This window comes from Melanerpes formicivorus, unplaced genomic scaffold (assembly GCF_026170545.1).
Source record: "Melanerpes formicivorus ecotype bairdi unplaced genomic scaffold, bMelFor1.0.p_v2 SCAF_762, whole genome shotgun sequence".
Lineage (NCBI taxonomy): Eukaryota > Metazoa > Chordata > Aves > Piciformes > Picidae > Melanerpes > Melanerpes formicivorus.
The window spans coordinates 46,129-61,230 of NW_027143114.1; the positions used below are offsets into that span (position 1 = coordinate 46,129).

Here is a 15,102-nt window from a genome sequence, read left to right on the forward strand (position 1 = left end):
ATTTTCTTCATAGCCTGTCAACAAATGTAAGACATGGAAAACAAACAGTAAACTGCAATCACTTTTTACAGTAAAAAAAGAGAAAAGTTTTATTAAAGAATGGAAAAATGAAGACTAAAGGAGAAACCTGAAGTATTGTGTAATGCTCTAAGTTAGGATCAAAAATACTGTAGAGAAAGTAGCTTTCCCTCAACAAACCTTTTGCTACCAAAACCATAAATAATAAAAGAATATAAGCTACATTCACAATAGTTATTGAAGGCACAAGACTGGAGAAGACACGTGCTTTATACTTTGCTGGTCTTGAGTGAGTCCCTGTGACAGTGTTTTGCCAGCTTAGTGCATTCCTTGCGACGGTGAGTGCTGCAGCGCTCTTTCATAGCCATTCTAACAGTGTGGAATAGACAACACATAACCACAGGAGGCTCCTAAAAATGAGAACATTCCAACCAGGAGAGGTCTACCTAACTTCAGCCACTAAACCATCTCCTGAATGATGAGCATGTACAACTGGCTTTAAGCCATGTTGCCCCCGGTTATGTCTAGCTCCAGCTACCCTATCTATCTGCTAAGAGAGTAAGCACAGTATCTCCAAGCCAATTTAGGGGACACTTCCAAAATACTGGGAGGACAACTTTGAAGTTTTAGCTGTTATACTAAACACAGAGGGACCAAAACTGATACAGCTTAGCATGACTAGGGTATTACACAACCTGCTGCTACCTAATAGTATATTAATTGGCAGAGTTTTTATCCATTACTTGTAAATCTGTAGGTAATCAAATTGTCTGACTTTCTGGACAGACAGAAAAAATAGCTGGCTAGCAAATGGACTCAAATAGTCCCTGTGGTACTATAGAGGAAGAAAGAAGTTCTTGGGACACGATCCAATGCTACCTCAGGCTGTGAAAATATTCCTACAGACCTCTAGAGTGATTTGGACTGGGATCTAACTGCATATAAAATATGTACGAAGCCAAGGAGACTTTTACAGAAGTGAAACCTACCATCAATCCTACTCTTTCTGCATATATTGGTAACTTTGTGAGGGAGTTTTTAAGCTTTTTTAATTATTATTATTCTCTCTAGATATTCAGGGTTAAATCTCTCCTGAGAGGGACATTTTCATTGTTTTTGAGTAACACTGATTGTCCCACCTTAGCCAATTAATAACAGGGTATTTGGAGACATCACCTTGCTTTTCAGTTTGATGAAAAACTCTGCACCCTTGGCCCAAAACATGTTTAGAATAAGATTTTTTAATTTTCTTTTAGTGATCCTGAATTTTTCCTTTCAGTATTTGTAAATGTATCTTTTTTTTCTATACCTCTGCCTGCCTTAAGGGAGTCTTAACCTTCTAACAGCCTGTATTAATTATTATGCCAAGCATGTTGTATGCCCATATTAACTATTAGTTCTAAGAATACCATGCATGAGATGAAGACTGGACATTTAGAACAGCTCTCTGGATTGCTCCTCCCTTGTGTTGCAGAATCTTTGATCACAAAATGACTAAAACCTAACTCTGTTGTGATGTATTGGGGACCTCCTAATAAAGGGAAACAAATAAAAGGGAGGTATAGAATCATAGAACCAATAAGGCTGGGAAAGACCTCAGAGATCATGAACTCTAACCTGTCACCCAACACCTCATGACTACTAAACCATGGCTTCAAGTGCCATGTCCAATCCCTCTTGAGCACTTCCAGGGACAGTGCCTCCACCACCTCCTCAGGCAGGATATTCCAATGGCCAACAACTCCTTCTGTGAAGAACTTTCTTCTCACCTCAAGCCTAAACTTCCCCTGATGCAGCTTGAGATTGTGTCCTCTTGTTCTGGTGATGGTTGACTGGGAGAAGAGACTAACCCCCACCTGGCTACAACCTCCCTTCAGGTAGTTGTAGACAGCAATAAGGCCTCCCCTGAGCCTGTTCTTCTGCAACAATCCCAGCTCCCTTAGCCTCTCCTTCTCTTGTGCTGTCTTCAATGCAGTGCTGCTTCAGTGTAGTCATGAGTCCAGAGTGATCCGAATTCACTAACTCTTAACTATATTCCATTGACAAAAGATCTAAGAGAAATATTTGTTCTCTGGATTGTCTACTCTACACTGTTCTCATCTGAGCTGGGGCAAATAAAAGGATTGCAGCCAATTCTGTGACAGGTTCCTGCAGCCATCAGATCCTAATAAAACAAATGGAAATCACATGAAGTTATCATTGAAGCATAAGGTTTTTAGGAGCCATTCAGAGCAGTAATAAAATGTGCCTGAGCACCTTTTATAGACTGCAGATTTAACATGGACATATATTAGCGTAGGGAAATGATGTATTTCTGCTTAACCAGAACTATATAATTTTCATAGTTCCTGGTAATATGAGAAAACCTCCTTCTTAAAAAGGAAAAACAAAAAAAAACAAAACCAAAACTCTTTAGTTCTTGTTCCTAGTTAACCAATAAAAGAAGTTCTATAACAGTGATGTTCATTTACAAACATTTTTGCTCTGTTTTAGTAAGAACTACTCTTCCTAGCACTTAGTGAAAGTATTCTGTAATATGGTTCAGTAACTTCTATGATATTCCTTTTTTCAAATGTTCAACTCTATTTTCAAAAGACATGCTTTTTGCTCTTTAGCATTGGGTGGAGAGCAGATTTTCAGGTCTGCAAAGACTGTCAGTTCACAGGAGGCACAAGACAAAGGCACAAAGACAAAAATGACATGCTTGGGAATGTTAAGGTTAAGGAAAAGTATGCAGGTCTTTTGAATTGAGTGACTGCTAGGAAGAAACAGCAGCCTCTGTTCTCTCTAAACACCACAACTACTGGATGTTCTTCCCTCTATTTGGTCCAAAGGTTTGGCCTAATGGCATTTGTGAAAGCTAGACCAAGTCCACCCCTCCTAAATCTCAAGTTATATCATAAATCAGAATCCTGTCTTTCTCATTTGTTGTGTATGTGGCAAGCTTACTGAATTAAAAATGAGCTTCACACTGTCATTATTGCTATCCAAGAACAATTTTATATGATACACTTACACACATATATTCTGCCACTCAAGATACATTTGTTCTAAGTTATGGAAAGTAGGTCTGTTAACAGGAGTGCTATGCGTAAGAGCCAGCAGAGGTTGAAGTACCTGTTTTTGCACATGTTGGTAGTTTCACAGCATTTTCACAACCTGATTGCCTGACATCCTTGTACTTCATTATCACAGTCATTAATTCCTTTGTTATTGCAGAACAAAAGAAGATAAATATGTTGCCATGACAACAATGAAGCATCTTAATAATTAACAGACCAATTAGCTGTCTTGGTGAAATGCTGTGACTCAGAAGAGATCCTAGGCACTCTGTAATTAGGACTTTGGCTTACTAGAGCAAAAGCACTGCTGGTTCTGATGGGGAGCAGCCATCCAGCTGCACTATTTTGCTTAGTGACATCTTGCAACAATGACTACATTCACCAGTGGATGGCATAAAGCTTGAGAATTTGAAAGCATGTTAGTCCCTTAGAACTCATAGTTTTGAGGCTTTATATGTTACTTTTACAACTATTAAGCTGGATGCTCATAATGCAAGAGAAGCTGAGGAAAAGATAACGTGTTATGTATCCATTTTCACTCAATCTGGAAATAAGATGGGGTCGGCTTCACTGTTTCCCCCTGCGTAGGCAGTATTCTTCACTGCTTGTCTGCGGCAGGATTTGAACATGATTATCTGGGTATCTCAGTATAACAGCTGCAGGTGTGAGGGGCACTCAAGAAGGCATCCCCTGCACAGATTGAATTAGCAGAGACTGAAGTAGCAGTAACACAGGTTTTCCTGGACTTCATTATGAATTAAAGATTCTAAAGAAGCTAGTGCTTAAATTGCTGCATGCACAAATTTTAGGTGGGGTTCACTTCCTTCCTCATGTTTTACACACCAATGTGGTTGTACTTCTCAAAGGACAGAGGCATAAGGCTAGCCCTGAGATTCCCCGAGGACAATATTGTACTTTTCTGACTAGTTAGGGCCTTTACACTCCTTACTTCATTCCAGGGTGGACACTGCATACTACAAATTCAGTAATTTTATCATTTGAGAGAAAAGAAAATCTTTCAACTTGTCTGAAAAAGCAACAACGATGACAACAACAAAAAGAGACAGTGTTATGAGAGGGTGTATTGTCTATCTAAATTTGAGATTGAAACACATGGATTTTTTTGAGCTGCTTCATATCTACTCTATGAAGTTCTCCCTCCCCTGTTCTTGTGTTGCACTAGAACTCCTGCCTGCACCTAGCAGCCCTGAAACAGCCCAAAGAGGAAGTGTTATTGTCTATTATTTAACGGCTGCACATTACCCTGTTGTATCTTTGCTCAGATGAATTGTGGTAGGTTTGGGCTTCATGCCTCCTGCAATCACTCCACTTACAGCTAAAATACAAATAATATCTATGAAATAAGTCCTGGTTGCTTTCAAATGGACAATTTACATTTCTGATTTAAAGAAAGAAACACAGCTGTGACAGCTCTTGTTTTCAGAACACAACACCACAGGGAAACCAAGCAATAAGGCAAGGCTGCATTTGGCATTAATAAGGAATTGATTGCAAAAAGCAGAGGAAATTCTGACAATTAAATTGTTTGGATTTTTAATGGCAATTACTTATGCTCACAGGAGGAGATATTGAGCTTTTCCAGTACGGATTGTTGAGGTAGTGAATATTGAGCTTTTCCAGTACAGATTTTTGGGGTAGTGAAGTACCAAGGAAATGTGAAAACGTCCCAAAAGCAAATTGTTCAGTGTGGGCAAAATGGTATCTGATGATGACTTTCTAGGAAGCTTTTTGACCAGTGTTTTCATACTGTTGTCAGGCAGGAAAGGTACAAATTTTCACTGATGTTCATGAGTCAAGATAAGCCCATAGACACATACACTTATGCAACACTGTTCAGAATCACGAGGATTGAAACATACTGTTTCTTGCTAGGAGTACAGAAATCAGCTTTGTAATATACTACACAGCAAAGTGTCAGAAGAGAAAGAAGAGAAAAAAAACCACAGAAAAATGATGAGCGAAATACTAAAATATATCACATCCAGAACAAAATGTTCCCAGTGTGATTGGAGAAAGCCTGTACTTCAGTGTAGCAAAGACCAAACAGGTGTCTGGAAAGTGCTATAGCATGGCAAAGCACTGTTCTGAAAACCTCCAGATACAGCTCTGCATGGTGTTTTCAGGCACCTTTCAGAGTGATCAGTGTGAAGCCTGGTAAGTATTTAATTGGAAAACCACCAAAAAACCTTGAAAAACCAGGGAGTACTCATGATGATTCTGCAAGTGATTTTTGTTTCTGCTTGACTATACACAGGCCCTAGCACAGTGGGATCAGGCAATGTTGGAACTGTCAACTTGTTCTGAGAGATCCTTAATTCAGTTTCAGCTATCCTGAAAACAAGGTTATAAATGCATGTAATGCTAGGACACTGGGTGCCTCTCAGGCCAAGAAGTCAATTCTGAACAATCATTTCCTCTCAAGGAAGTTTTAACACTTGCAAAACATTTAGGATGCATTATTTTAAAATTATTTTAAAGAAAGAAATTCTTACTAAGTTGGTCTTCTTGTATTTTCTACTTAGTAATAGCCAGGTCTTTTCCCAGAGATAACTATGACTCATTTTGTGTGTATGTGTGCAGGCACAATTCTTTCAGGAGGCACTTGCCAAGGCAGATGCAAGTGTCCAGTGTTGATTTTAACATGGGGACAGATCCAATTTTGCAAAGGGGAGAGACAACAACCAGCATTGGGAGAATAAAACCAGAACTCTACAAACAGAAGTCTGTGGATTCTGATGGACAACAAGAAGATGTGAAAACATGTGGAAAACTTAATTTCACTCTCCGATACGATTATGAGAATTATCTTCTGGCTGTCACCATTGTCAAAGCCTTGGATCTGCCTGCTAAAGACTTCACAGGAACGTCTGACCCCTACGTTAAGATTTATCTGCTTCCAGATAGAAAGAAGAAGTTTCAGACACGAGTTCACAGAAAGACATTAAATCCTGTCTTTGATGAAACCTTTCAGTTTCCTGTAGCCTATGATCAACTCAGCAACAGGAAATTGCATTTCAGTGTTTATGATTTTGACAGATTTTCTAGACATGACATGATTGGGGAAGTTATTCTTGATAACCTTTTTGAAGTCTCAGATCTCTCCAGGGAAGCCAATGTATGGAAAGACATCCACTGTGCCACCACAGTAAGTAACATATTCCAAAACCATTTATGTGTGATATTTTTGTTTCTCTTTTATAATTTGTGGTAGAGCATCCTGTTTTATCAGAAGTCTGAGGAACAACAAAAAAAAATAAAGTAAAAAAAAAAGAGCTGCAAATATATTCCTTTGAGTGGAGAGAATAAGATGCTTAGAAAACTGTAAAAATTAGCTACTAAAAATTCTTCAGGGAGCACATCGTCCCTCTTGTAGTCCGTTATGCAAATGTAAGTAAGGTTTATTATTTAAAGAGTGCATCACAACAGCCACTGCTTAGCAAGAACAATTAACATTGTCCAGTTATTCAAATACCTTGTCCTTCCAAATGACCATCTATTAAGAAGCAGGGCCCATCCTAATCTTGCTTTCATAGGCTAGGACTTTCATAGTTTGTGAAACTTGTGAAGGAAGAGAGAGAGGCTAAAAATGCTCAAAGTAAAAAAAATGTTCTTTCCTGGTTCCCTGGTGCTTAGGGTCTCCAGTAGATATACTTGTACTGCTGATGGTTACTAACAATACTTAGGCACAAGCAAGCAGAGTAAGGAAACAGAAGTCATTTGTTTATTCACAGAATCACACAGAATCACCAAGGTTGGAAGAGACCTCAAAGATCATCAAGTCCAACCTGTCACCACAGACCTCATGACTAAACCATGGCACCAAGTGCCACGTCCAATCCCCTCTTGAACACCTCCAGGGATGGTGACTCCACCACCTCCCACGGCAGCCCATTCCAATGGCTAACAACTCTCTCAGTGAAGAACTTTCTCCTCACCTCGAGCCTAAACTTCCCCTGGTGCAGCTTGAGACTGTGTCCTCTTGTTCTGGTGCTGGTTGCCTGGGAGGCCAACACCCTCCTGGCTACAACCACTCTTCAGGTAGTTGTAGAGAGCAATGAGGTCTCCCCTGAGCCTCCTCATCTTCAGGCTAAACAATCCCAGCTCCCTCAGCCTCTCCTCGTGTATTGATGACAGGATGAATTACAACCTACCAGCAGGAAAACCACCAGTATCCAAACATTATCTTTATTAACCTTGAATTCCAAACTCATCTTCTCTAGCTGTAATCTGGGGGGGGATTGAATGGTGAGATATAGGGGTTTTTCTTGGATTTGGTTTTTTAACCTTTGTGCTATTTATACAGATATTTTCCCATCTCTTGTTTTGTGGAGAACTATAAAACAATCTGAGTCATCCCTAAGTTTGAGTATGGGCTGGGCTTCCACAACAGGGATGAAAGGAGAGCAAAGCAGTCCTAGACACTGATTTAGTGAAAGAAGCTTCATCCTGTCCCTTCAACAGAGATAGAGACTTCTCATGCCTCTTTATCCAAATGTTTTGGTTTATACTTGGTAAAAAGGGAAGTGTAGGACTGCATTTCTAGAAGAAAAGAGGATGAGTATTTCCTCACTGGTTTGTGCATAAGCAGTGTGTTTCCAAGGAAAGAGAAATATTAGGAAACAGAGCATAATGGCCATAGTTTGTGAATGTGAATTCACAAAAGTAGCTGTATTGCTGGGTCTATAAAACTAATATGAACAGCCTCTGGCACACCTCCAGAAAACTTCATTTGTGTATGCTTAGTTTGACCAAAATCAGATTTCAGGTAAATTTAAGAACTGTATTCTCAAGCTTAAAATTGAATTTATGTTTAAGGTCTTGGAATAATAGCCCAATAACAATTTAAAAACTTTCTTTTAGCTTTGATATTATCTTCATTACTTCAGTAATGATTTAAATGCTCACTCATCCTTTGCAGTGGGTGTATGCAAGAGATTTTTAGCTGATAACTGGAATGGTTTTAGCAGATCTGAATCCCTGGACTGTTCATCACTGGGTTTTGAGCAGACAGATATGCCATGCCAAATTACGCAGTTGGGAGAGATGCTAATAGACATCTGAGTTAAATGGTTGCTGATCTTGGTGCTGAATTCTAACTCAAGTTTCCTGTTCACTATGGTTAGTACATGGAGTTATAGTGCTTGATTTATTCTCCTGGTGTTTTACTATATATGAAGCTTAGAAGAAAGAACAAAGTTATTGGATTTCAGCTTTTCAGCCAGTATAGTTTACAGTACTCTGGGTGTCTGAATCAGTTGTTTCCACTTAAACCATTAACAATAAACACAGTAAATGGATGTGTCTTCTATTATTGGATGACTGCATCAGATTTCACAAGGCTTACACTGTTCTCTGAATAGTACATAAGAAGCTGATGGTAAAATGAAGCCCACTTACTGTATGTGCAATGTGCTGCCTTGTGTTTTACATCAGCTATTTCATGTAGATTAAAAACTGGTCAGTGATAAAGATTTCAAGTTCTGCTGCTTCAGAAACTGCGAGATGAGGCAGCCAATCCTGCACAGGAATAAATAGTGCATACAATGTTAACCAGTGGGGAACTGGAGTCAAGCACCAGATCAAAAGTTTACCAAAGTCACTAACTACCAATTAAGTAACTAACAAATACTTGTCAGAGTCAATTTGACTTAGATTAAGCTTTGGGAAAAAAAGATCTGTCTGGTTCTACAATTAGTGAAAAATAACTGTCCTTCAGGCAAGCATGCTTTGAGGTTCATAAAGAATTTTTTTTTTAAACAAACTTGCTGTCTTGTTTTGTACTTACACAGTAGAGCATAGGAACCAAAATGCCATTCTGCAAATATGTTTCTCTCATGCTTCTTCCTTCTTCCCTTCTGCTCTGTTTCGTTGTATGTTCTGTGAGCATTTTCAGCCTCTTGTTCAGACAGTGGTTTGATTGTGCTGTTGCTAAATGATAGATGGTAGAAAAAGGTAGAAGTGTGTGGTGGGTTGAAAGCTGATCCTTCCTCGCCTCCCACCAGGGCAGAAAACAATGAAACTCAGACAAATGGATTGTAGAGTGGTGGGAAGTTTAAATGGAAAAGCAGTGAATATTTCACAAAGAACCACAAGCACAGTGACAAAAGGAGATCCCAAAGCATACCCAGAAGCATCCTAGCACTTCCCTTTTTCCCCACCTGAGGGTACACCCAAAACCCCCAGGGCTCTTCCTACACCACCACCACCCCTTTTCCACTGTTAGGCTAATCTCAGCTGGCCAGATCTGAGATTGCCCTTCCCTCTTCTCCTCCAAGCATTAGGCCTGGCCAGGCCCCCAGAGGCCTCGAGATGACTCCCCCTCCATTACCAGATAGGGACCATCTCCATAGGAGGGAAGAAAGAGGAAGTGTAGGACTTTGCAGGTGGGTTTATAAGGAGCACAGTATCACACAGTATCACTTAGGTTGGAAAGGACCTCGAGGATCATCGAGTCCAACCTATCAACACAGACCCCATGACTAGACCATGGCACCAAGTGCCACCTCCAATCTCCCCTTGAACGCCTCCAGGGTCGATGACTCAACCACCTCCCTGGGCAACCCATTCCAATGACGAATGACTCGCTCGGTGAAGAACTTCCTCCTCACCTCGAGTCTAAACCTCCCCTGGCGCAGCTTGAGACTGTGTCCCCTTGTTCTGGTGCTGGTTGCCTGGGAGAAGAGGCCAACCCCTTCCTGGCTACAACCACCTTTCAGGTAGTTGTAGAGGGCAATGAGGTCACCCCTGAGCCTCCTCTGAGCAGGACATTATGGGATGAAATACGCAGCTTCCTGTGTCCACCCACTGAACTGGACCCTTGGGACACCAGAGATGTGTCTTATGTGACAGCAACAGGGGGGCACCCAGCCCAGACTGCTACAAAGTGATAGATCAATGGATTGATCCAAAATTTAAAACAAACAAACAAACAAACCCAAACACAGCAGAAGTAGCTTCTCCTCAATTTTGAGCCTTTTACATCTCATCCATAGTCAAGAATTGTCTATTCAGAAGGTAGAGTGAGGGTAAAAATCATTTCTATTACTTCCTTGGAAAGAATGTAATTTTATGGCACAAAGCGTTGAACACCTACTGGACCTATTTATTAAGAAAATAAACTGGAAAATTTCAGCAGTGAAGAAAGTTGCCACAGGAGATTTTCAGCTATGCAAAGACTCTTTGTCTGTAAACATGATTTTAAAAATATTTGCTTGGACATCCGTAGAGAGTTTTCCTCTGGTACAGGAAATAAATGGTTTGGGGAAAATAAGACTGGATGGTTGCACTGAGTCATTTTTGCTGTTAAAAATGACGACTCTGGGTATCTACAGTTTGAATACTTTTCCCCCCCTCATAACAGTAATTTGAAGCTATGTTATAGAAGTGCAGGATTTGCCACCTCCTTTGCTCCTCCCACTCCCATCTTTATTATTTTCAACCATTGATATTTATTTTGTGGTTTGTGGGGTTTTGTCCTGATAATCTTTCATTCACATCTTTGTTTCTTTGTTACATGTTATGTTGAAAATCTACAGCTGTTGTATAATATGTAGCATGTACCTGTTGTAAGTGCTAAAGCATTTTCATTTCTAAATGCGAAATTTTCCAGGTAAATTTGGTGTAAAATCAGTTGTGGAAAAGAATTATCCTAGATAGATGATGATATTTATATCCCAAACTTTTGCTTATACATGAGTGATTGAGTTTGCAATAAACAATCTATCATTTACTTCTGTTTCTTTGACTAATTAAAAAATTTCAACTTGAGGCAGCTTGGGACCACCTGTGAAGGTTGTTCAGTGTATTCTAATATTGTAATTCTTAATACATTTCAGGAAATTAATTTGTAACATCACAGGCAAAGAAATAATATCAAATGGCTTGTTTAGTCAACATATATAGCTTCAGATTTTGCAAAGTTCTTGTGAGATTTTCATACATCTCTAGGGTTTTGCTACTCTCAAAATATACTGCATACTTTAAAAAATGAAACTCATTTATTGGAATTGCTAACAAGCACATAGGTGCAAATACTCAGTGTTGTAAAATTATTTAACACAGAAAGATCACCTCTTGTGATCTAACACTGTCTGGATGTTAAAGCTTATTGACTTCCTTTTATGCTTTTTCAAATGATTGATTGCTTTAGAAATCTCTGCCTCTAAAGTCATTGCCTAAAAAAAATTGGCAAGGGATTGTCAGAAACATTTTTTCCCCATAGGTACTTTGTGAGCCCTTAGTGAAACTGTGCAACTAGGTAAAAAAAATAAGGCTCAGAATTTAGATGAAAGCCATTTGCAGCACAGTGGTAGTCCCCTAGGGATGTTAGTCTAAGAACTGTCATATATTTGTAGCCTCTTGAATTATCTCATGTATATAGTTGGAACTTGATTATTATTTAGTTTTCTGACACCAGGCATTTCAGTGTTGCAGTTTTCTCATTTGTGAAGTGAGAAAGTTTTATCAGGACACGGATTTAATGTGATGCCCATGATGTATGATCACTGTCTCTAAAGCGCTTGGAATATAAGTGAATATCATTGCTGGAAAAAAAGAGATGTGCTTAAATAACTTTTTTAATAAGTGGGACAGCAGCATTTCTCTCAGTTCATTTGTCTCAAACACTTGCCAGAGTAGGATGTCACACAGATAATCTTGCTAGCTGTTCACCCCATCTATGGAAAGAGATTCTTCTGACTTCCTGATCAAACAAGAATGAAACCCATATCTGCAGTTCATCCAGAGCAACTGCAGGCATTATCTTTGCTTAGTTTCCTCCATAGTTTTCTGGTTTGTAAGTGGAAAAAAAAAATAGGATGCTAGGTCTTACTGAGTAGGTCACATTATTAGGACTGTCATATTTCTTAATGTTCAAAAAGCAGAACTATCAGGAAAATTTTTATCACCAGCCATGTAGTGGACTGTGGCCTACAGTTAGCCATCCTCATCACAATGGATTTAAACTATTAGTGTTTCTGGAAAAGCTTTAACACAATGTTAAACAGGTGTGAAAGAGTAAAGGCTTGTCAGTATAGAAGTATTTATCATCTCTATAATGGGAACAGCCCCTTTAAAGGCAAACTGGCATTTGTCATTTCTACGCAGGGCCAGTGATATGAAGGATTCACATGATCACCTGCTGCCGAGTAGCTGACAGAATACTCTGAGTCTGTCTTTAGAGGAGACATGTTGAGGTTTTTCATTTAGGACTGCTTCAGGTCTGCATGATAACTAGGAAAGACAATGGAGAGAGGGTGGGTTTCTGTCAAGTTACTGAAACAGGGAAGGTTTATGTAGCTATTGAATGTTTCTTTTCATTTGAAATGGCAAAGTATCTGAATATTCTGTTTTGCTAGAGGTAAACTGCTGCTTTCAGTCTACTTAAAGAAATATTAGATGGATGAAGAATTTGGTTTCCATAAGGGAAGTTATTATGTCTTTGTCCAGGTGGTACCATGGTAGCTCTGCTAAGGTACACAGCTTGACTGACTTGCTGAGCCCTAAATGATCTGAGTTTCTTCCTCCAAGTACTGTTTCAGAAGACCATCTTTATATTGGAACTTACATTTGGGTTGTTTTTGAGCTAGTAAATGCCGCAGTTAATTCACAGAGGTACATCTGTTCTCAGCTGTTCCAAAGCTGCAAGAACACCTGGCAAGATGGAACTACCTCCCCACCAGTGCAGAAGACAGATGGTTATGTACAGAGAGAGTGACAAAAGTACCCAGGAGGCTTCCCAGGGTGCTACTGAGAGCATTCAGCTTGCTGGACCCAGAGTGCTTTCTCAGGGATACTTCTCTATGCAATCAGGACTGCAATCAGCAGCTTCACTTACACAGAGCAATCAGAGTGTCAGGCAAAAACAAGCATTAGGCCTCCACAAGCAGAAGATGCTGTCATCATAGAGCAACAGGCTGTATTGCTTCCATACTGTCTTCCACAGAAGGCAAGAACAGGCACAAACCTCACTGATTCATTTCCCAGGACAGCAGCTTAATCAATGAGTGGTGCTGGAAGGAAGAAAAAGAACTGGATTTTGTATGCAAAGAATAACAGGAGAGAAAAATAAATATTTGCTGTAAGGACAAGGATTCAGAAATAAAATTCTCATGAGAGCTGGTAGAATTAGCTCTCCATTTAAATTTCATGTAGCAATTTCTGTGACTGCAGAAATACCAACAAATTATAGATGCATGTATGAGAAGACAGACAGACAGACTGATAGATTTCTGTATTGCTCTTTCCTGTCTTTCTTTTAGCCCTTGATCTGTACCTCAAAACCAGGAGTGTCTTAATACATTTTCAGCTGCCTGAGGGGATAGGTTTTCCTCTTCTTTCCACCCAACCTCAACATTTGTTGTTATGTTCTATTTTATCTCTGATTCCTGAAGATTGAGGTCACTAGTTTTTGTTGGACAGAATGAATATAATATTTTTCTAAACAGAACAAGAAAAAGGGAGATAAATCTGTCCTTTGGGGGAATTACCTTCCTGCAGTATTCCTGTAATCCAAAGGTATAGTTGTGCCAATGCATTTTACTTTAAATTTGCACGCTGTACCGCAGACCAATTTTCAGTATGACTAAAGGAAGCAGCTCAAAGTCTAGGAATGTAACTTTCTTAATAATTTCTTTGATGTCTAGAAAATTATTAGTAGTACAGACGCTTACCCAAAATACAGCAGGAAACTGAAGAGAAAAATATTGGCAACTTTGTTTGGAAATCAAGCACAAAAATTCGTGCTTCCCTTAGCGGTTTTGATATGCTATTCTCACATGGAATCTTTAAAACATCATTTAAATTGCTATTAATGGGGAAAGTAATTCTAGATATTTAAACTCAAATTAAGAATTAAACTAATTGCTTACTGCAGATTATTATAATCTGAATGATGGAAGTAACAACAAGGAAGTTGTTGAGGGAATTTAACTTCTAACGCAGTACTGATTGTACAAATACTTGTTACTTTAACCATGGAAATTAATGACACTCAAGTATCAATACAATTGTATACATTTTTTAGTTCCAATAACATTTACATAGCTAATGATTCCTTAGCTGCTCTTCTAAGAATTTGTTTAAATTGCAAAACTTGAAAAACTAGGAGAAAAGAAGACGAAATAAACATCAATTTAAAAATGGCCTCTAGTTCATTGCACACAAATGGCACCTTATTTCAAATATCAGATCACTCATCCTGCCAACACAGGAAGCCAGTTAAATCTTGTACTATAGGAGGGAGACTGGAGAAGTTCTTACACTGTCATTATGGTCTGAAAATACTTTTTCCTGTGGGGTGGTGATATGTGACAAGAAACTACCCTGAATATACAATTCTATCTAATTTCTCCCTGAATTCCTAGCTAGAAGATGTCTCTTCTGTGGAATATAATGGAAACAACTGGTATAATTAATTAAAGTAAGAGACACCAACTCTTTCCACAGCAATGACGGTTCTAAAAATGCAGTCAAGTTAATTGATACTTCCCTACAAGGGCTTCAAGATTCTCCTCACATCCCTCCCATGTTTATCTATACTGCGAGCAGAGAGCATAGCCTTTGCAGAAATGCTGCCACTTCTGCCCTCATAAGTGTAAAAACAAGAGCACTGGTGCCTAGTTTGTCTGAAAGAATAAGGACCTCTTTTAATATGAGTTTGCCAACCCTGGACTGATTCCCAAGAGCCCCTAAAACAGGAAATGCAGACAGATCTTTGGTAACCTGATGGAAAAAAAAAGATGATTAACACATCCATTCAGATGTGGTTGCTTGTGTGGGATGAGAATTACACTTTTTGAAGAATGTATCTTCTATAGCTAAAAAGAAATGTGTTCATCTCAATAGCTGACATACACATTTGAGATCAGTATTTTCTTTGGTTTATTTTTGCTCTGGCATCACTGCACCAGAAAATGGATTGGATGGTGAGGTAAACTGGGAGCCATAAAAATAACTGAAGCTGGTGTAGTGCTTGCTGCTGTTCCAGTTCCTTGGTTCTGTA

General features: G+C 39.1%; 1 protein-coding gene across 1 annotated transcript in view; it reads left to right on the forward strand.

Annotated features, from left to right (window-relative positions):
* Positions 1–15,102, forward strand: part of LOC137460797 (synaptotagmin-10) — a 45,841-nt gene that overhangs the window by 14,065 nt on the left and 16,674 nt on the right. Inside the window, exon 3 of the mRNA XM_068170895.1 lies at positions 5,682–6,246. Coding sequence (XP_068026996.1) covers positions 5,682–6,246 — 565 coding nt within the window. The remainder of the gene's footprint in view (positions 1–5,681; positions 6,247–15,102) is intronic.